The sequence below is a fragment of the Mustelus asterias genome, chromosome 1, assembly GCF_964213995.1.
Source record: "Mustelus asterias chromosome 1, sMusAst1.hap1.1, whole genome shotgun sequence".
Taxonomy (NCBI): domain Eukaryota; kingdom Metazoa; phylum Chordata; class Chondrichthyes; order Carcharhiniformes; family Triakidae; genus Mustelus; species Mustelus asterias.
The window spans coordinates 15187226-15211012 of NC_135801.1; the positions used below are offsets into that span (position 1 = coordinate 15187226).

The 23787-nt window shown below is 45.0% G+C and overlaps 1 protein-coding gene across 8 annotated transcripts in view; it reads right to left on the reverse strand.

Moving 5' to 3' along the window:
* Positions 1 to 23787, reverse strand: part of psd3l (pleckstrin and Sec7 domain containing 3, like) — a 343652-nt gene that overhangs the window by 120715 nt on the left and 199150 nt on the right. For all 8 annotated transcript variants that reach the window (XM_078209687.1, XM_078209678.1, XM_078209697.1 and 5 more), the window contains 4 exons: positions 22919 to 22999; positions 19795 to 19907; positions 14294 to 14352; positions 868 to 957 (listed from right to left, as the gene is read on the reverse strand). In XM_078209687.1, the coding sequence (XP_078065813.1) occupies positions 868 to 957; positions 14294 to 14352; positions 19795 to 19907; positions 22919 to 22999 (343 nt within the window). The remainder of the gene's footprint in view (positions 1 to 867; positions 958 to 14293; positions 14353 to 19794; positions 19908 to 22918; positions 23000 to 23787) is intronic.

The window sequence follows — 23787 nt, forward strand, 5'->3', positions numbered from 1 at the left end:
AGGATGACAAATGCACTGGTCTTGGTACGAATTAGGATATTGAGAGCAGCGCTTTGGATAAGTTCAGGTTTATGGAGGAAGGAAGATGTGGTGGGGGAGTCCAGAACTAGGGGTCATAGTTTGAGAATAAGGGGTAAACCTTTTAGGACTGAAGTGAAGAGAAATTTCTTCACCCAGAGGGTGGTGAATGTGTGAAATTCACTGCCACACAAAGTAGTTGAGGCCAAAATGTTGTCTGATTTCAAGAAGAAATTAGATATAGCTCTTGGGGCTAAAGGGATCAAGGAATATGAGGGGAAGGGTGGGGGGGAAAATCAGGATATTGAATATCAGCCATGATCATAATGAATGATGGGAGCAGGCTCAAAGGGCTGAATGGCCTCTTCCTGCTTCTAGTTTCTATGTGAGGCTGGTCAAGACAAAGCAGAACTTCAACCACTCCTCAGCTCCAGAACAGCACAGCAAAGTCATGAGTACCGAGAGGCAGGAATGAAGCACAGGATCTGCCTGGTCAGTCTACATTCTCAAAGTACAATGTTGAGGGAAGAGAAAACATCTCACCGGATGGAAGAATACAAACGCGCCGAAGTTTGGACATTTCACCGAACATGTAGTGACTGCCACAGAATATTGTGGCACCTCATGCTATAACACATGGCCATCCCAGTAGTTGTGTGCACAAGCATAACAACTCAAGTCACAGGTGTAAGCATTGTCACCATCCCCCATAAAAACAGAACTATATGATGAACGCCTGACTTTTGACAATATCTCAGACAATTACTTGGTGAAAGACGAAGAAGGGATGATTTACTTCAGCCCATGTCAGTTACTGCCACAAACTGTTAGCAGTTCCATATCCCGTACCTTCAGTAGATCCTTTGGAAAGTCCCCTCCTCCATTCAAACCATCCAAGTTGTTAATGAAGTCTTGGCAGGTCATCTTCTTCCCAATATTCTGCAACGTACAAAGAATTTCATTTTAATATTAGCGTCTATGGAGCAGAGATTGACGATCTGACAAGAGGTAGCTAATCATAAACATACTAATTGTGAGGTACATACAAATGGCAAAATATAACTGCAAGATTAAATAAAAGGCTAGCTTTTCAGTGTAGAAGTGACGTGGGTTCATTCAAACTTGGTGCTGATCACCAGGATCATGGAATTGGTGCACACACTCGTCACAAAACCAACAATCTTCAATTTATGAAAAGCATCCAATTCTGGTTACATTATTACACCAAATGCATTGCAATAAAACAAAAATAAACCACAGGCACCATAAAAACTTTCTATGAACCAAAGAATGAATAGGGGAAGTGATGGGCTAGTGGTTTTATCGCTAGACTTTTAATCCAGAAACCCAGCTAATGTTCTGGGGACCCAGGTTCAAATCCCACCATAGCAGATGGTGGAATTTCAATTCAATAAAAAAAAAATATCTGGAATTAAGAATCTATTGATGACCACGAAACCATTGTCGATTGTCGGAAAAACCCATCTGCTTCACTCATGTTCTTTAGGGAAGGAAATCGGTTGTTCTTACCTGGTCTGGCCTGCATGTGACTCCAGAGCCACAGCAATGTGGTTGACTCTCAACTGCCCTCCTAGGGCAACTAGGGATGGGCAATAAATGCTGGCCAGCCAGCAACGCCCATGTCCCACAAATGAATAAAAAAAGGTGAGTGCGGGATCAGTTGGCAGATGTGTCTCGCCAGAAAGAAGCACTGCAACTGCCTCACCACTCTCCCTCCACGTGGAAGAGACGGGTTCTGCCATAAATTTCGTGTTGGTTTAGAAAGAAAATGCAAGGATCTTTCGCTTTTCTACACGAGCCCTCAACTCGGATACCTGTGCACCCGAAAAACTGATCAAAGTGCATGCATCCTTTAAAAATTAATGGTCCTTTCAACTCCGGTCAGAGAGATTGGTGTTTAAAATTACGACAAGGGACAAGTTTTTCACTGGGATGATTCGATATATTAACGTTAAATTGCATTAACGACTCTTATTGAAATTGCGAGTTACTGCTGCTGCTCCTGCTGTGTAAGTGCTGCCAGGATTTCAGAGACCCCCAACTTTCAAATATTTGTTTATACTGTTTGGAAGGATCATCAACTCCTCTTTGCAACGTATGGGCCATAGTGCTGTCTTGTGTCGACTTATCACATCATAATATACTTAGAATCATAGAATCCTACAGTGCAGAAGGCAGCCATTCAGCCCAGCGAGTCTGCACCGACCACAATCCCACCCAGGCCCTATCCCCATAACCCCATGCATTTACCTTAGCTAGTCCCCCTGACACAAAGGGGCAATTTAGCCTGGCCAATCCACCTAACCCGCACATCTTTGGACTGTGGGAGGAAAACTGGTGTGCCCGGAGGAAACTGGTGTGCCCAGAGGAAACCCACGCAGACACGGGGAGAATGTGCAGGCTCCCCACAGACAGTGTCCCAAGCTAGGAATCGAACCCGGGTCCTTGGCACTGTGAGGCAGCAGTGCTAACCACTGTGCCACCGTGCCGCCCCACTTGCACTTATAAGCAAGTGCGGGGCTGTTTGCGGTGGGGCAGAAGTTAGCCTCTATAAAACATAGGTACTAAAAACAACATTACGTGGAGCTGGAAGGATCTCCATGACTAACTTCTGTTGCCAGCTTGGTTCATCTGGTTTAGTGCCCCTTCCAGGAGACCATGTGGCACAAAGCATCATCATTATGTGAGACAGACCAGATGGGCCAAAGGGTCTTTTCCTGTTCTTCCTTGTTTTGTACCGAGATCAAACACAACTTAAATCCTGGTAACTCCACTGTGGTCAGTGAATCTGGCCAACAGCAGGTCAAGCATACTAACTTCAGATTCAGAGGCAAACAAAGGAACAAAGAAAATTACAGCACAGGAACAGGCCCTTCACTCTCCAAGCGTGCACTGACCATGCTGCCCGACTGAACTAAAAGCCCCCACCCCTTCCAGAGAACATACCCCTTTATTCCCATCCCGTTCATGTATTTGACAAGACGCCCCTTAAAACTCACTATTGTATCTGCTTCCACTACCTCCCCCGGCAGCGAGTTCCAAGCACTCACCACCCTCTGTGTAAAAAAACATGCCTCATACATCTCCTTTAAACCTTGCCCCTCGCACCTTAAACCCATGCCCCCTAGTAATTGACTCTTCCACCCTGGGAAAAAGCTTCTGACTATCCACTCTGACCATGCCCCTCATAATCTTGTAGACTTCTATCAGGTCACCCCTCAACCTCTGCCCATGTCGCGGTACAACTGCAGCTTTATAGCCCCCAACTCAACCCTAATTGGTTTCCCATTGCTACAGGCCCAACTTCTGATAACTGGTCTCCTGCAGCCAGCTTCAATAGCAAACTTGCTCGGTCGGTTAATTTGGTGACCTGGCTTTTAAAAAAGATCCCCCGTTTCTCTCCCATCCACGTGTTTTTTTCCAAACCAAATTCAGCACGCTTTCTTCAATGTCATCATCCAATCCAGCAAGTTTCCCACACTCTGCACAGGGCACAAGAGTTAGGGGCTGGCAACACTGACATAAGGCACACAAGTCGACACAAACACAACCGCAGCAAGGCAAAAGAAATGGAGGTTAATTTGGATGCAATCAAAGAGCGTGATTAAAGCAAAACTTACCGCCTAACAAGCCAGGCAAACAAGCAGGCAGGCAGGAAGTCCAGAGAGAGGAGGGGGATGGGGCGGGGGGGGGGGGGTGAAGAGGGAGTGGAAAACAGGTACAAAATTTAGTTAGTACTTCATGCAGTTACCTTGCTTCATTCCAACAGGCACAGAACATGCAACAGAACGTGTATGTGTGGCAGAATTCCCTTTGAATAAGCCATGCATTTGAGAACAACCAAGTCAGAACATAAGCAACTTAAACATGGTTATCTGCAGTAGTCACTGCAATCTCAACCCATTGTAAGTAGATCAGAGTTAAATGAGCAATCTGTTACTGTCCACCCGGTCAGGTGTTGTGGACAATAGGATAGGTCACACGTCGGAAAATTACCAGAACACCACACAAGGTCGAGGGCAGTAATTTCACCACTTTGCCTAGGTCAGTTTCAGTTCTGAGTAGGCCATTATTTTAAGATGCCTTGAACTTACATTTGGGCTTCTGGACTCACTAATTGGAGTTTGAGAGTTAGCAGTGCTGTCCTTATCTGGTAGCCCCATCTGCCCAATGTTCTCATTTCACATCTTCACAGCAAATGGAGGAGGATTTGTAATCAGTATATAGTTTCTCCAGCCTTTCAAACTGCATGCTTGTATTGAAGATTAAGGGGTGATCTAATTGAAATGTTTAAAATGATTGGAGGATTTCATAAGATAGGTATTTCATATTTCTGGTGGGGTGGCACGGTGGCACAGTGGCTAGCACTGCTGCCTCACAGCACCAGGGACCGGGGGTTCGAATCCGGCCTCAGCTCACTGTGTGGGGTTTGCACGTTCTCCCCTATTCTGCATGGATTTCCTCCAGGTGCTCTGGTTTCCTCCTGTAGTCTAAAGATGTGCGGGTTAGGTTGATTGGCCATGGTAAATTGCCCCTTAGTGTCAGGGGGACTAGCAGGGTAAATAAAGTAAAAGTTTATTTATTGGTCACAAGTAGGCTTACATTAACACTGCAATGAAGTTACTGTGAAAATCCCCTAGTCGCCACGCTCCAGCATCTGTTGGGTAAACTGAAGGAGAATTTAGCTTGGCCTGTTTACCCAACCTGCACATCTTTGGAGTGTGGGAGGAAACCGGAGCACCTGGAGGAAACCCACGCAGACACGGGGAGAATGTGCAAACTCCACACATAAAGTGACCCAAGCCATGAATCAAATCTGGTTCCCTGGCGCTGTAAGGCAGCAGTGCTAACCACTGTGTCTCCCACCAGAATACATGGGATTAAGGGGATAGGGCCTGGGTGGAATTGTGGTCGGTGCAGACTTGATGGGCCAAAAGGCCTCCTTCTGCACTGTTGGGATTCTATGATCTATTCTATAATCCAGAACAAGGAACCAGCCTTAAATGGAGATCTAGGCCATTAGGAAGAGATATCTTCATACAAAGTGTGGTAACAATCTGGAAATCTCTCCCTAAAAACTGCTGGGACTGGGTCAGTTGAGAATTTTTTAACTGTGACAGAGGTTTTTTTTAAATCAGGCCAGGGGATTGAGGAAAGATGGAGTTAAAATGCAGATCAGTCATGATCTAATTAAATGATGGAAGTGGTTTTAAAGGGGCTGAATGGCCTCCTTCTGTCCCACCAATTCATTCAAGGCCCAGAGAGTCTGCAGAAAACAGCCATGCTATTCAAATAGTCATTCGATCGGACAGGGCTCGAGTATTGCTGAAATAAAGGACATGCTACCAAAGCTTTTCCTCTTGCACTTCACAGGACAAGAAATTCACAAGGAATTACCAACAGTAAAGGGGGAAACAACAATTTATACTGTAGGAGAAGACAGTGCTGATTGGTCGACATGTGGATGCTGACTGGTGGAAGCGTTGCCTTGGAGAATGCAGCATAGAAGACTTAACTGCTCAGCTTTGTTCAAATGCAAGCTGGCAGGTTGACTCGCGCGTGCTGTCCTGATGAGTGTAAGATGGAAAACTTTGGTAGCATGTCTCTTTATTGCAAAACATGGCATTGATGAGGAATACAAAGAGCAAACAAATTAAGTCACCAACCACTAATGTAAAAGACTATTGATTGAGCAAGAGCTACAGGGAGATCATTGGGCAAGGTTTCTCTTTCCAAGTGAAAGAAAGTACTCTTCCCACCATAAAGACTTCAAATGCTGTTGACACCAAGGATAGGATTTTCCCCAAATCGTCCCAAGCCAGAAATTCCTGCCAAAGGTCAATGGACCTTTGCATGGTCCACCCCTACCTGCTCCGATTCCCATGGTAGGCGGGAAGGGAAAATTCCACCCCAAGTGCCTGCATTTTATTGGTTTATGTTCAAAATGCCCATCATCATCTTGGACCTGCATGACCACATGGTTTCCAAAAGGCTAACTGTATAAATAACCACTGCATGCATCTATCCAACAAGCTATTGAACCATTATTGACATGGAACCATTATGGACAAACGGGTTTGCACAGACATACAGGGTATAGATAGAATTATCAATGCTGTTACATATTCATGTGTATCACAGCATCCTAAAGGAGAATCAGACTTCAATTCCTAATCAACAGCAGCAAACTCTCTCACGTACTCCAATGGATCCCAGTGAACGCCTTGGAACTGGCCAATCTCATCCAACCACCATTGGTGGGGGAATGTGGGAGGAACCTTTAGCCAAAAGGTTGAAACAAAAATTGCAAAAGATCCGACCAAAGTTAATCTCAGACACATTAATTAAATTGCCATTTGGATGGAAGGAAAATGTCCGAGGTCCGTGGATCAATAAGAGTTGGAGTCAAAGCATTGGGATAAGTGGGACATTGATAAGTGATACAGCAGGAATCAGCACTGTAGCCCCAGATTTTTTCACTAAGTGTAAAAGCTGTGAAACCTATAACTGCATTGCCGGTTCAGCATAGGAGTAAACCAGAGGCCTGGACCAATTATTCAGACGCACGAGTTCTAATCCCACCATGGCAGCTGGGAATTTTAAGTTGAATTAATCAAACAAACTGGTATCAGTCATGGCGGCCATGAAACAACTGGAATGTTGTATGAACCCATCTGGTTCATTAATGTCCTTTAGGGCAAGAAATCCTAACCTGGTTTGGCCTATTAAATGACCCCTGTTGAAGTGGCCGAGCAAGCAACGGAACTGTATAGCAATGGGCAATAAACGCTGGTCTTGCCAGTGACACACAGATCTTGTAAATTAATACTTACTCAAAAGGAGTATGGGTTTCAAGATCAGACAACGATGTTGTTCTCCTTCCTCTGATCACCACATGTCTTTAGTGATAGCGTCGACAGGATGCACTACAGAATGGCGGCACCTCCTGTAGCTGCCATTTCAACCATCTAATAGAATAAGGGCAGTAGGTGCATGGGAACATCATTGCCTTTACATCACACACCATCCAGACATGGATGCACATCGCCCTTTCTCTGATGGTGCTGAGTCAAAATCCTAGAACTCCAGACCTAACAGCAAAGTGATTGTGCCATCAGCACACAGACTCCAAGGCAGAGATCTGCTACCTTCTGAACGACTATTAGGGATCAGCTGAAAGTGTCGACCTGGCCAGTGGCCCCCAAATCACAAAGAATGACAATATTGTGTACAGTTTTGATCTCCTTACCCAAAGGGACGGTATACTTCCCAGAGAGGGAATGCATTGGATGCTCACCTGACTAATCCCTGGGATGGCAGGATTGTTTTACAAGGAGAGATTGGGAAGACTGGGCCTGTATTCTCTAGAGTTTTGAAGAATGGCAGGTGAATGTAGTAATTGTGAGAATCCCGTTAAAGCAGGTGGTAGAATTTGAATTCAATAAAAGTTATCTGGAATTATGAATCGACTGATGACCGTGAAACCATTGCCAATTATTGGAAAAACCCATCTGGTTCACTAATGTCCTTTAGGGAAGGAAATCTGCCACCCTTACCTGGTCTGGCCTACATGTGGCTCCAGATCCACAGCCATGTGGTTGACTCTCAACTGCCCTCGGGCAACTAGGGATGGGTAATAAATGCTGGCCAGCCAGCGACACATGTCCCATGAACGAATAAAAATTGGCGACCACCAGTTAGTGTAATGAACTAAAACAGTTCATTCACAAGCAACTAATATATTTACAGAGTACTTCCACGAAGCTAACACTTCTACCTCTAGGGTCTGTTCTGGCAGCAAAAGTCAGCACTCTGCACCAAGACCGCCGGGCTCGCTTTCCATTGGCAACTGGGTCACATGATCCCCCCGCTGTACACCCCTTGAAAGGAGCCAGCTACTGCAGTGACCTCATTGAAATATACAAAATTCTTACAGGGCTCAGCAGGGTGGAAATGGATAGGATGTTTCTCCAGGCTGGTGAGTGCAGAATCAAAGGACACAGTCTCAGAATAAGAGGTATACCAGCTAAGACGGAGATGAGGAGGAATTGATTCACTCAGAGGGTGAAGAACCTTTGGAATTCTCTATCCCAGGAGGCTGTGGTAGCCCATTCACTGAACATTTTGGAGACAGAAAGCGATAAATTTCTAGATGGGTGGGATTGTCATCGGTGCAGGCTCGATGGGCCGAATGGCTTCCTTCTGCACTGCAGGGATTCTATGATTTCGATGTTCTAATGATATCAAGGGATACGGAGATCATGTGGGCCAAATGGCCTATTCCTGCTCCCACCTTCCTAATGATCAACCTTCTACAGAACTTTCACTAATTCTAATGTTGTACCTGCTGTCAGGAAAGGCACAAGAACAACACAAGCCAACTATCTCTCCCACTCATTGACAATAGTGTAGTACTTCATGGTGCTGCACAGGGGTATAGGAATATGTTGTGCCACATAGGGTCCCTCCTGCACCATGTGCGTGAGGTTAACAATTATACTCAACAAGCTATGGAAACATCCAGCTTCATAAACCCATTTCTAAGATGCGGAGTGTTGTGCCATCTGCAGGCACTTGTGATCAACTGCACTTTCTGCTGCTTATTTTGTCAGCTGATTGGAACAAAACCAATTTATCTTTGAAGAAATGAGCTGGATTTTTTTCAAGAATGGAAACAAATTTAAAGTTTTACTTATTAGTCACAAGTAGGCTTACATTAACAGTGCAAAAAAGTTACTATGAAAATCTCCTAGTTGCCACACTCCAGCGCCTGTTCGGGTACACTGAGGGAGAATTTAGCACGGCCAATGCACCTAACCAGCACGTCTTTCAGATCGTGGGAGGGAGGTGGAGCACCCGGGGGAAACCCACACAGACACGGGGAGAACGTGGAGACGGCAGAGACAGTGGCCCAATTCGGGAATCGAACCCGGGTCTCTGACACTGAGGCAGCAGTGCTAACCACTGTGCCATCCAATGTTTATTTGATCTCTAAAAACAAAGGCCTAGTTAGAGTTGGTTGCAAATTCTGCTACTCACACAAGCAGACTTAAAAGTACATTAAGTTGAAGCGAAACAAATTTATCGAAAGAGTAATACAATATTGAATATGCCCCGTAATAAATACCAAAGGAGTTGATTATCTATAATCAGCGAAAGGTTTCATTTAACTCGCCCTGGTGCTGCGAGGCAGCAGAGCTAACCACTGTGCCACCATGCCGTCATATCTGATTTATTTGACATAGGACCACAATAGTAAACTTCAGTCCAGGTATTATCAGCAGAAACAACTGTTAACTGTCCAAGCAAATACGGTTCAGTTCTGGATCTGATTAACAGCAGCAATAACAGCAGAATCCAAATCCTGTAATCACTCGTGCGCTCGCTGGTGTCTCACCAGATGGGATGATTGAATGAATCCTTTCCCACACTCAGAGCAAGTGGACAGCCTCTCCCCAGAGTGAGAGGTGTATGAGGAGGTTGGACGAATTCTTTTCCACAGTGGGAGCAGGTGAACAGTCGCTCCCCACCGTGCGTACGTTGGTGTGCCAGCTTCTCACGCATGCTATTGAAGCTCTTCTCACAGTCAGAACATTTCAAAGGTCTCTGATCAGAGTGGACCAGTTGGTGTACAGTAATGCGGGATTACCGGGAGAATTTCTTCCCACACATGGAGAAGGTGAATAGTCTCTCCCCAATGTGAACTCGCTGGTGTATCAGAAAGTCACGGTACTCCAGGTGTGGTCTAACTAGTGCCTTGTTTAGTTTTAGTAAGACATCGCTATTTTTATACTCCATTCTCTTTGAACTAAAGGCCAATATTCCATTTACTTTCCCAATTACCTGTTGAATTTGCATGCTAGCTTTTGCACGAGGACCCCCCAAATCTCTCTGTGTTGCAGCTTTCTGCAGTCTTTCTCCATTTAAATTATATTCAGCTCCTATCAAAGTGCATGACTTCACATTTTCCTACATTATATTCCATCTGCCAAGTTCTTGCCCACTCACCTAACCTGTCTATATCCCTCTGTAGACTCCTTGGGGGAAGTTTTCCCATCTCGTTTGCCACGGGAATCATAGATCATAGAAACCCTACAGTGCAGAAGGAGGCCATTTGGCCCATCGAGTCTGCACCGACCACAATCCCACCCAGGCCCTACCCCCACATATTTACCCGCTAATCCCTCTAACCTACGCATCCCGGGACTCTAAGGGGCAATTTATAACCTGGCCAATCAACCTAACCCGCACATCTTTGGACTGTGGGAGGAAACCGGAGCACCCGGAGGAAACCCACGCAGACACGAGGAGAATGTGCAAACTCCACACAGACAGTGACCCGAGCCGGGAATCGAACCCGGGACCCTGGAGCTGTGAAGCAGCAGTGCTAACCACTGTGCTACCGTGCCGTATCAGACGTAGCAGACGGGTCGGGGGGCCGGGTGGGGAGTGTACCATGCACATGTCTGTTGTCCTCGGGCAGGATTTTCTGGTTTTGGGGCAAGTGTGGTCGGAAAACCCCACCCCCATGTGTCAACTTCAATGCTTGCATTCCATTTTGAAGGTTCATTTGATTGATTCCTGATGTGAGAAGCGGTTGAACAGGTTGAACCCATACCCATTGGGAGTTTAGTAGAATGAAAGATGATCTTAACGAAACATCCTAGAGGGAATTTGCCCTTTTAGAACATAGAACATAGAACATTACAGCGCAGAACAGGCTCTTCGGCCCACGATGTTGCACCGACCAGTTAAAAAAAAAACTGTGACCCTCCAACCTAAACCAATTTCTTTTCGTCCATGAACCTATCTACGGATCTCTTAAACGCCCCCAAACTAGGCGCATTTACTACTGATGCTGGCAGGGCATTCCAATCCCTCACCACCCTCTGGGTAAAGAACCTACCCCTGACATCGGTTCTATAACTACCCCCCCTCAATTTAAAGCCATGCCCCCTCGTGCTGGATTTCTCCATCAGAGGAAAAAGGCTATCACTATCCACCCTATCTAAACCTCTAATCATCTTATATGTTTCAATAAGATCCCCTCTTAGCCGCCGCCTTTCCAGCGAAAACAATCCCAAATCCCTCAGCCTCTCCTCATAGGATCTCCCCTCCATACCAGGCAACATCCTGGTAAACCTCCTCTGCACCCTCTCCAAAGCCTCCACATCCTTCCTGTAATGTGGGGACCAGAACTGCACACAGTACTCCAAGTGCGGCCGCACCAGAGTTGTGTACAGTTGCAACATAACGCTACGACTCCTAAATTCAATCCCCCTACCAATAAACGCCAAGACACCATATGCCTTCTTAACAACCTTATCTACTTGATTCCCAACTTTCAGGGATCTATGCACACATACACCTAGATCCCTCTGCTCCTCCACACTATTCAAAGTCCTCCCGTTAGCCCTATACTCAACACATCTGTTATTCCTACCAAAGTGAATTACCTCACACTTCTCCGCATTAAACTCCATCCGCCACCTCTCGGCCCAACTTTGCAACCTGTCTAAGTCTTCCTGCAAACTACGACACCCTTCCTCACTGTCTACCACACCACCGACTTTGGTGTCATCAGCAAATTTGCTAATCCACCCAACTATACCCTCATCCAGATCATTAATAAATATTACAAACAGCAGTGGCCCCAAAACAGATCCCTGAGGTACACCACTTGTAACCGCACTCCATGATGAATATTTACTATCAACCACCACCCTCTGTTTCCTATCCGCTAGCCAATTCCTGATCCAATTCCTGGATGCTGGGAAGTGCTTACCTTGCCAGCCACCCTCAAATCCTGAGGAATGATTTTTATAAAGGAATAACACTACAGCTGGTGTAATAGTAAGACCTCCTAGTAATACTATGGGTTTACCAGGATACGTCATACATAGAATCCCTACAGTATAGAAGGAGGTCATTTGGCCCATCGGGTCTACACGATCCCACCCAGGCCCTACTCCCGTAACCCTACACATTTACCCTGTTAATCCCCTGACACTCGGGTCAATTTAGCATGGCCAATCAACCTAACCCGCACATCTTTGGACTGTGGGAGAAAGCCGGAGCACCCGGAGGAAACCCATGCAGACACGGGGAGAATGTGCAAACTCCACACAGACAGTGACCTGAGGCCAGAATCGAACCCGGGTCCTTGGCGCTGTGAGGCAGCAGTGCTAATCACTGTGCCACCGTGCTGCCCTCAGCTACTAACTATCCTGTCTACCTGGTCACTAAGACACTCTAGTATTTCACTTTGTCACTCCCACATAATGGATTGCGTTAAGTGCAGATTTGGTGAGAAGTCGACTATGGACTTCAGTAGTCACTGCCCCAACTCCAGAGGATTTCTTGCTTTCTTTCAGGGGCAACTCCAGTCCACCGCTCTGGCAAGGAACTGGCATAAAATGCAAGGCACCTCCATCCCCGTCTACCTGCACTTGAGGCATTCTTAGAAGGGTAAAGATTACTGTGTCCAACAAGATTCTGTTAGTAGTGATCACTGAAGTACAAGGGGACAGAGCCCCTCCATCACATTTAACCTGATTGTGTTCTTGAAATGCATCTGTATTGTGTATCAGAGCCCAGCCTTGAACATTGCAACAGAGATGCATCTTAAAATGCTCCAACTGTGCCTATTGACTTCATGGCCAAGATCTCTCCTGGTCATGCGGTGTGCTGCTCAAACCAAGGCTGAAGCAACCTTTGATTCACAACCCAAATGAGCAAATGGAACCCAAAACTGTAGATTTGTAGAATTGTCTCTAAGGCAACTGATGGTCCTGTTCATACGAGACCTGAGGTCAGAGCATTGAAGTTACTCAACGAGGGCAAAGTTTATCAACCCGCGCTTGAAGGATGCCTTCAAAGAAATTTGCTTAGTACATTCTACACTCTCCCTTCATATTCTGGCTTTCTCTGCATTTGGTCTGGAATGCACTACCTGGAAGGGTGGTGGAGGTGGGATGCCTCACATCCTTTAAGAAGTACTTGGCATGCCATAACATTCAAGGCTATGGGTCAAATGCTGGCAAGTGGGATTAGGTGGGCAGGTCAGGGCATTTCATGTGTCGGTGCAGACTCGATGGGCCAAAGGACCTCTTCTGCACTGTAGTATTCTGTGATATTCCCCCATGGTGGTGTGCCACACCAAATGCTTGATATGCCACGTTCTAGCAAATTTGGTGCATCTGTATCACCCAGTTATATTTTAGTTGCAACACATCTTAAAGCATCAAATGCTTTAGAAGGTACAAGGAGTTTGATCCTTCCTAAGACTTAATGTCTTCAAAAAGAGGTAGGAGATGGTGGGGTAGTAGAGAAAATACTCCAGTTAACTAGGTTTAAGGCGAGAGGGGAGAGATACAAAAGGATCCAGAGGGGCAACTTTTTTACTCAGAGGGTGGTGAGTGTCTGGAACAAGCTGCCAGAGGCAGTATTAGAGGCGGGTACACTTTTGTCTTTTAAAAAGCATTTAGGCAGTTACATGGGTAAGATGGATATAGAGGGATATGAGCCAAACCCGGGCAATTGGGACTAGCTTAGTGGTTAAAAAAAAAAGGGCGGCATGGACAAGTTGGGCTGAAGGGCTTGTTTCCATGCTGTAAACCTCTATGACTCTATACATTCTTGCTGCATGCACAGGGTAACTTTGTCCCTCATCAACAATGACACTGTGATTAATAACGCGAGGATGGAGAAGGGGAAACGTTCTGCTAACGTATGCAGAGTTATATGACCAAGGAACATGATTCCGGAATGAAAATAACTCCAATGAAATGATATTTTCTAAAGGTTTACAAATCAAGCTCACACCTGTCTAGGTTGACAGCAATGACTTTCAGTCGGAATCAGTGAACCAGAAGGCAAATGAATATCATTAATAATATCCTCAGGTAACCATTCTGATGGGTCTGCCCAATATGAATGAACAAGTGCATTATTGACAGTCTTCAGAATATAAACTGTTAGCCGAGCTAGAAATATTGGGGAAAAATTATGGCAGAGGTTTGCAAACTAATTTTAATCAATTGAGTTGAATTGACAAATAAAGAACTGAAATGCCAAAAGAGAATGCATTAGTGAACCAAATCAGGCCTATCACTATGAGGAACAAGTTATCTTACACATTCCTATTCGATCAAGTGAGACAACTTTAATATACAAAATTATGCCCGCAACGTTAAATGTTGTGTGTTCAATTTAAGAAGTTAGTTTGTTCTTCAAAAAGAGTTCCTTTACTCACATGGCCATGAAGATCTGTATTCAACAACATCAGTGCACAAGTAAGGCAATGAACTCCATCTGCAAAAGGATAGAAAGGCTTATTCCAGTGTTCAGCGTCAAAGCCATCCAAATTGCCCAATCTGACAAGTCAGCCTTAACTGGCCATGACAACCTGATGCTGAAGAGATGAGCGACTGTTTATGGACCAATCGCCCTGCATTCACATTGCTCAATCAAAATTCCTGATGCATCAATAGATTTATTCAAGTCTTTGCACCCTTTTCCCCCTCTCTGCCCAACTCAGGGAAGACCAGGCAAGGATGACAATGGAATATCTCAGACTGAAAGCATTCAGCTCCCAGACAGCCGCTGGTAAAAAGTTTGGAACCACAACGAGGGAAAACAAACCTCAATGGAACAATCCCAAATTCCAATCAAACCACTCAATGTCAACTTGACTTCAATCCATTTCCTCCAAGATGCATTTTCCCAACTAAGCTGACACTCACTTGAGAAAATAAGCATGCTTTCCAATTTTCAACACCAGGAGATTAGCTGTGAAATCTACAGAGTAAAAGATCCCATTAATAGAGTCATCGAACTCATCCTGTAATAGCCACAGAACTTCAGTATGATTTATTTCGGATAGAAATTAATCGCTGTATAGCAATCAGAAATAATGAGAAGGCAATAGTTATCTAGTTTTTCTTTTTAGTTCATTTATTAGTCTCACAAGTAGGCTTACATTAACTCTGCAATGAAGTTACTGTGAAAATCCCCTAGTCGCCACACTCTGGCGCCTGTTCGGGTACACTGAGGGAGAATTTAGTATGGCCAACACACCTAACCAGCACGTCTTTCGGACTGTGGGAGGGAACCGCAGCACCCGGAGGAAACCCACACAGACACTGGGAGAATGTGCAGACTCCACACAGACAATGACACAAGCCGGGAATCGAACCCGGGTCCCTGGCGCTGTGAAGCAGCAATGCTAACCACTGTGCCGTCCTATAAATAAAGTTATGAGACCAGCAGACGGTTCATTTTCCTGTTTCAATTTCATCACTTCCAGGATAAAACAGCTGTCAGGTAACAAATTGTGAAAAAGGCTAAACCTCATTGTGGGAAAGTGCCCAACGGCAGGCCACAATGTGCACAGGGGAGAGAAGGTCTTGAAGAGGGAATGATCACTAACCTAATTTCTTGTGTCCCTTGGGAGCAGATTAAAAACTGAGAGCAGGTTACCTTTCTAAATAGGAACAAAGGAATTTGCCAGACACAAAGAATGCCATTCTATCATCCTGTGAGTGACATGAGATGGTAAAATGGTAAACAGCACCATGAGTTACTCTCTATCAACTGGTATACCATAGACCCAGATGAGCGGCAAGGGAAAAAAAACCACAGTGGGCGAGAACTTTGGGAAGGGTGGCACAGTGGTTAGCACTGCAGCACCCGGGACTGGGTTCGATTCCAGGCTTGCCTGACTGTGTGGAGTTTGCACGTACTCCCCGTGAATCATGGAATCTCTACAGCGTAGAAGGAGGCCACTTAGCCCATCAGGTCTGCACCGATCACAAATCCACCCAGGCCCTATCCCCATAACCCCACACATTTACCCTGCCAAACCCCCAACACTAGGGTCAATTTAGCATGGCCAATCAACTTAACCCCCACATATTTGGTCTGTGTGGGTTTCCTCCGGGTGCTCTGGTTTCCTCCTCTGGTTGATTGGCCCTTAGTGTCCCAAGATGTGCAGGGTTGAGGGATTAGCAGGGTAAATATGTGGAGTTACGGGGATAGGATCTGGGTGGGAGTTGGTGCAGACTCGATGGGCCAAATGGTCTGCTTCTGCACTGCAGGGATTCTATGATTTCTGTCGAGATTCTTTGAATCATAGGTTATCCTTCCCGAGCATGCAACACTCATTTGGCATTCATTACATCTCAAATTATTCATGCAACATTTCCAAATATTATCTTGTTGTCAAGTGCTCAACCCTGGAATGAATAGTTAACCTAATGCTAAGCAATAGCCCTCCAGCATCTAGTCCATGTGTGGACGCAAGCATAACTGTTTAAGATAGTCTCGAATATCCTTAGTCATGCCATTAAGTGGGGAAATTGGTGGAGCAGAGGGAATATCACTTGGCTGGTAATTCAGAGGTCCAGGCTAATGCTCTGGGGACACAGATTCAAATCACACCATGTCAGGTGGTGGAATTTAGATTCAATAAATTTAATAAAATCTGGAATTGAAAGCTGGTCTCAGTGATGATGACCACATAGTCGATTGTTGTAAAAACCCAAATGACTCATTAATGCCTTTTGGGGAGGAAATCTGCTGTCCTTCCCTGATCTGGCCTGCATGAGGCTCCAGATCCACAGCAATTTGCTTGATTCTTGACTGAGTTAGTCGAAATGACCGAGTAAGCCTTTCAGTTCAAGGGTAATTAGAGATGGGCAACTAATATGGCAAAGCCACATCCCATGGAAAACACAAAGCAAAATACTAACATTGAATTGTTGAGAATACCTGGTAAATATATGTAAATATAAATAAAGTTAATGCCCAGAGTTAAAACTGAGATTTACATCTGTTAAATATGCGATATAGAGATATTTAATTATGATTTTTCTTTAAATTGAGGGCATTCAAACATACAATATTGGAAAATAAGCTTTTAAACCACCCTTATCCTTGCTGGGTGATACTTGGACAATATCATTAGAGTAAACTGGATCAGTTAAACCAAGGCTACAGAGAATGTGCTATCTGTACCAGTTTAAGTATGCAGGGGCGGCACGGTGGTACAGTGGTTAGCACTGCTGCTTCACAGCGCCAGGAACCTGGGTTCAATTCCTGGCTTGGGTCACTGTCTGTGTGGAGTTTGCACGTTCTCCCTGTGTCTGCGTGGGTTTCCTCCGGGTGCTCCGGTTTCCTCCCACATTCTGAAAGACGTGCTGGTTTGGTGTATTGATCCGAACAGGCGCTGGACTGTGGCGACTAGGGGATTTTCACAATAACTTCATTGCAGTGTTCATGTAAGCCTTATTTGTGACTAATAAACTTTTAAAAAAATTGTTTTTTTCTTTGTCAGCAATGCTTTCATGAATTTTCTACCATTAGCAGAGGCCCAGAGTTAAAACTGAGATTTACATTGTTAAATATGCAATGTAGAGATATCTAATTATGATTTTTCTTTAAATTGAGGAGCATTCAAACGTATAATATTGGAAAAGAAACTTTTAAACCACCTTTGTCATGCCATTAAGTGAGGAAATTGGTGGAGCAGAGGGAATATCACTTGGCTGGTAATTCAGAGGTCCAGGCTTGCTGGGTAAGGCTTGGACAATATTTTTTGTTTTTATACTTTTCCAATTCAATCAAATCAAGTCCAATTCAGAGTCTCAACAAGTGGAGACATTTCCGATCCAAGCTGACAAGACAGGGTCTGCAACCCCTACCCTATCTTGGGCCTGATCTACATGAGCCAAGCTGATTGGAGTAGGCGGAGGTTTCCTCCTCCAAGGCTTGATCTCATTTGCATCTTAGCCAAAAGGCCGAGATGCCGCTTTTAAAAATTGCTTCATATGAAAATGAAGCTTAAATGCAACCCAATGACCTCAACCAAGCGCAGCATCAGCAGACCACACTTGATCTTAGCCAAAAGGCCGAGAAGCGACGCTTGGACAATATTATTAGATTCAACTGGATCAGTTAAACCAAGGCTGCAGAGAGTCTGATATCTGTACCAGTTTAAGTGTGCGGAATGGCAGATCATTTGGGTAATGCTGACTGCGGGTTAGATGAAAAATGGGATACTTTCAGAACTATTCTTTTACAGATAGAATTCATGAAATGTCGCTAGGGTTGCAAGAAAGGGCAAAACAAAACCAAAACAGCGAGACGTGTCTCCCAAGATAGATCAAACATACTATAGAACTCTAGAATCCCTACAGTGCAGGAGGAGGCCATTCGGCCCATCATGTCTGCACCATCTCTCCTTCAGAGCATCTTACCCAGGCTCACCCTATCCCCATAACCCAGCCCATTTAGAATCATATAAACCTACAGTGCAGAAAGAGGCCATTCAGCCCTTCGAATCTGCACAGACTACAATCTCACCCAGGCCCTATACCCACAACCCCATGGCATTTACCCTAGCTAGCTCCTCTAACACTAAGGGGCAATTTAGCATGACCAATCCACCTAACCCGCACATCTTTGGAATGTGGGAGGATACCGGAGCATCCGGAGGAAACCCATGCAGACACGGGGAGAACGTGCAAACTCCACACAGACAGTGACCCAAGCCAGGAATTGAACCAGAGTCCCTGGTGTTGTGAAGCAGCAATGCTAACCACTATGCCACCGTGCCATCCCATTTACTACGCTTATCCTCCTAACCTACACATCTTTGGACACCAAGGTCTGCACCAACTCTCTGACAGAGTTTCTTACCCAATCCACCCTTGCTCTTTCTCTGTTATCCCATACATTTGCCATGGCTAATTTACCTAACCTACACATCTTTGGACACTAAGGGGCAGTTTAGCATGGTCAATTGATCTAACCTGCACATCTTTCAGACTGTGGGAGGAAACTGGAGCACCCAGAGGACACCCATGCAGATACGGGGAGAATGTACAGACTCCGCATAGACAGTGACCAAATTGAACCCGGGCCCCCGGCGCTGTGAGGCAGCAGTGCCAACCGCTGTGCCACTGTGGGAAACTATTTTTAATCAGTGCAAGATTATCAACTCTCTAACGTAAAAGCTTCATTTAGATTTAGCAATGTGTCCTGCTGTCAGATTGACAAAAGGGAGATAGAGAAGAGGCTGAGAGATATGCATTGCAGTGTCAGAAGCCAGAGGCATCGAAGAACAGAAAGTCACTGTCGCATTCTGTAGCGGATATCAGAACAGAGTTATGACTGAGCTTTTAAATGGCTGTGTGGCACAATTCTTCATTACTTCATATGATGCTGAAGCTATTGATCATTTAAAAGTTAGCATGTAAAAATTGATTTGCACGTGGACCTGGATAGAATTAGACCTCTTCAAACAGAAGAGGGCGCTGTTGTGCATAATACTTACCCCAGATGTGTTTAAACAATGAGGCATTATAATGTTCACCATTGGCTGATACATCCAGTTGGGTATGGGATAGGTCCCACAGACACAGAGGCGATGTGGGATGGGGCGAGTCGGTTGTGCTATTTTGAAACACAACAGGCTGGATTGACCAACTGGACTGAAAAGTTTTTTTAAAGTTTGAAGTTTATTTATTAGTGTCACAAGTAGGCTTACATTAACAATGCAATGAAGCTACTGTGAAAATCCCCTAGTCGCCACACTCTGTTCGGCTACACTGAGGGAGAATTTAGCATGGCCAATTCACTAACCATGTATCTGCCTAATGCTTGCGTGGCTGCTGTGATCCCTTGTTGATTGTCCCCACTCCTGAGTGCTAACACAGACCCGCGACTGCACATCCCACCAGTCTGAGGGCCTACCTTGAGAAGGAATAGTGCCCATGTTACACTGATAGTATCTTTCGGAGAAGTGGATTAAAACCCGCTCTCGCTCCTGAGTCTCCCCCATTAGTGCAAATGCTTTCAAGAAAAATCTGCAACGGAACAATTAAAAAAAAACATTAAAAGGAACAAGCATCGATACACACCGCGATAAATATTTGATGTGCAACTTTAACACCAGAGACTAGACAAACTAATCGTGCGATCTAGCTTTTAAAACTAAACATAGGCAGATTCCCCAAAGTACAATGGTACAATCTTCAAATCCCAGAGGCTATTTCTCAAAGCTTATTCTGGTAGGAGTTTTTACCCCGAGGTAATCAGGGGCTGTCTGCATTAGGTTCACAGTATTTGCCCTCAATCTGAGCTCCAGTACCTCATTCACTGGTGCCAGGCATCCAGATTAGTTAGCATTCAGTAAAATTGAAGTCAACTCTAACAGAGGAAGTTGTATTGCTTTTGTGCAGGTTACAAAGATCAAATCTCAAATGTGTTTCTTTTATTGCATAAAACCATCTCAGGAAGCCGTGCTACATTCAAATTCCAGCTCATTACTGCTGAGAATCTGCGTTGCAGACATCGTTCTTAGCTATCAATATAAAGCACGATTGCGTGAAACAGTGCAAGACATCTTTCACAATTCCTTTATAGTTTAAAGCTTTGAAAGTTTAATTTATTAATGTCACAAGTAGGCTTACATTAACACTGCAATGGAGTTGCTGTGAAAATCCCCTCGTCACCACACTCCGGCGCCTGTAGTACTATGGGTTTACCAGGATATGTCATACATAGAATCCCTACAGTACAGAAGGAAGCCATTCAGCCCATTGAGTCTGCACAACCCCACCCAGGCCCTATTCCCGTAATCCCACAAATTTACCCTGTTAATCCCCTGACACTCACGTCAATTTATCATGGCCAATTCACCTAACCTGCACATCTTTGGAATGTGGGAGGAAACCGGAGCACCCGGAGGAAACCCATGCAGGCACGGGGAGAATGTGCAGATTCCGCACAGACAGTGACCCAAGCTAGGAATTGAACCCGGGCCCCTGGCACTGTGAAGCAGCAGTGCTAACCACTGTGCCGCCTATAATAGAACCAGTCACTATTACTGAAGTAAAAATAAATCACTTGGCTGCTGAGTAGCAGTTGGATGACAGATACACTCCATTCACCTGCGTACGGTTGATGAAGTGACCCAGTAACAAAGGACATTGTGGAGAGAGGTCATTAATTTCAGTACACTTCTGCCCCTGTACAAACCGTCCCTTTTTGCAGGAATGTGGTTGTTTTGCTATGTCCCTTCAGAGATGTCAAGAGTCAAACCTCTTCACCAAAGGAGGACGGCAAAATAGCTGCAAGAATGAGCTGACATCCAATCAGATCCAAAAACGAATCTGAACGATTGGGATGGGACAGCTTGTTGGTGTACTAAAGCATAAAAGGTGGATGCAGTATTGACATGTTACCCAATGGCCGTTACTGTCAACATCTCCCAGACATTACACCTCAAGCTCACTAACAGAGCTGCACGTATAAAAGTTGGCAAATTATGTTACAGTTTTATAAAACGTTGGTTAGGCCACATTTGGAATACTGTGTCCAATTCTGGTCACCACACTATCAGAAGAACATGGAGGCTTTGGAGAAAGTAAAGAAAAGGCTTAGCAGGATGTTGCCTGGTATGGAGGGTATTAGCTATGAGGAGAGATTGAATAAACTAGGATTGTTGTCCCTGGAAAGACGGAGGCTGAGAGGCGACCTGATATAATTTTATAAAATTATGAGGGGCATTGATAGGGTGAACTGTTGGAACTTTTTCCCAGGGCACAAATGACAATTACAAGGGGGCAGAAGTTCAAGATAAGGGGGGAAAGATTCAGTGGAGATGTGCGGGGAAGGTTTTTTTTTTACACAGAGAGTGGTGGAGACCTGGAATGCACTGCGCCAAGTGAGGTGGTTGAGGCAGATACATTAGCGACATTTAAGACTTATCTGGATAGACACATGAACAGATGGGGAATAGAGGGATACAGGCAGTTGGTCTTGATAGGCAATGTGATCAGCGCAGGCTTGGAGGGCCGAAGGGCCTGTTCCTGTGCTGTACTGTTTTTTGTTCTCTGTTCTGACAGCAAACTGATTCTCTGCACGAGTTGGAGGCAACAGCATGCTTTCATGAGCTTTCAGAATGCTCAGTCAAACCACAGGAAGAAGAAAGGAAGATGTTGCCTCTTCAACGGAGGACTGTTTGTTTCCTGTCTGGTGAGTGAAGTGGTAGATGGTGTGGGACAGGTGAGAAGTTTCTGGAGGTGGGCGGTTGATGGGTAGGGAAATGGTGTATAATCAACTCTGAGTGATATCATTCCCATCGTCACTTATGAAAACCTTCTGTTGTGCTGGCCTGCCTTGCTTCAACCCTGGAACTCTGAAATTCCTGTGTGTGAAAGAGGGTTAACTCAATATCACCACTTGAAATGATCCAGAAATAAGGGCTAGAATTCAGTTCCACTGTGTTTCAAACAGATCTCTGGGTGGGCTCCAAGGGGAAGAATTGCCTTCATCGCAAAAGTGACCACAGCTTAAAACAGGATTTCATCGGTTGTATAGCACTTGAGGATATACGGAGGTTGTGAAAGGTGCTAAATAAATGCAGGACTCCACGGTCGGTCTTGAAGCCACTTCCCTATGTTGTGGGGGTAGGTGGGATAGGGAGCTTTCCCAGGTTGGCACAGTGGTTAACACTGCTGCCTCAGTGCCAGGAACCAGGGTTCGATTCCCGGCTTGGGTCACTGTCTATGTGGAGTTTGTACATTCTCCCCGTGTCTGCATGGGTTTCCTCTGGGTGCTCTGGTTTTCTCCCAGTCCAAACATGTGCAGGTTAGGTGGATTGGCCATGCTAAATTGCCCCCTTAGTGTCAGGGGGACTAGCTAGGGTAAATGCATGGGGTTATGGGAATAGGGCCTGGGCGGGATTGTGGTCAGTGCAGACTCAATGGATCGAATGGCCTCCTTCTGCACTGTAGGATTCTATGATTCTATGAAATGCAAACATCAGTCAATTATCAGGACAAAACCAGGTGCAATATAACCTCCAGCTTACCTTAGGGATTGGTCCAAAGTCAAACCGGTGAAGTCAAAAAATCTGAGGTATTCTTCAGCCACTAATTTGCTGAAGTCATTACTGTGAAAGGGAGAGACAGAGAGAGACACAATCAGTAATGGTCAGAATGCGACTCCATCCTCTTCAAACAACAATGGATTCCTGAACTTGAGACTTGTGACTAAATACCAAATAATTTTCACATTGGTTTAAGAAAAGTTATGTTCTTTGCCAACTTGTTTGTGATAAGCTATTGCCCCACTCAAGAATACAGTTTCGCTAACACTGATCAAGTTCTGATACCTCACTAAAGCATCCATTCATCTGCGAGTCTAGACTATCATTGTTGGCCAGATGTCCAGCCCAAAATCATCCTTGTCCAATATCCACGTTTGTACCACTTACAGGGAAGGTCAGCAGCAGAAAACCCAAGTGCCATTTCTTCCTAAACAGCAGCAACACCAAGATCATTAACCCATCTTTATGAATTGTCACTGTTAGCCGGAAATAAAAAAGCTCAGCAAGCCTAGGACCTGGGACAAACAGGGTTCAGGGTAAGCACATTCCTCAGAGTGAAGGGCAAAGAAGTAGAGAACCCTGGATGACTCGGGATATTGAGGCTCTGGTCAACAAGAAGAAAGAGGCACATGACATGCATAGGCAGCTGGGATCAAGCGAATCCCTTGAAGAGTATAGGGGTGTAGGAATAGAGTTGAGAGAGAAATCAGGAGGCATAAAGGGGACACAAGATTGTTTTGGCAAATAAGGCAAAGGAGAATCCAAAGAGCTTCTACAAATACATAAAGGGCAAAAGAGTAACAAGGGAGAGAGTAGGGCCTCTTAAGGATCAACAAGGTCATCTACGTGCG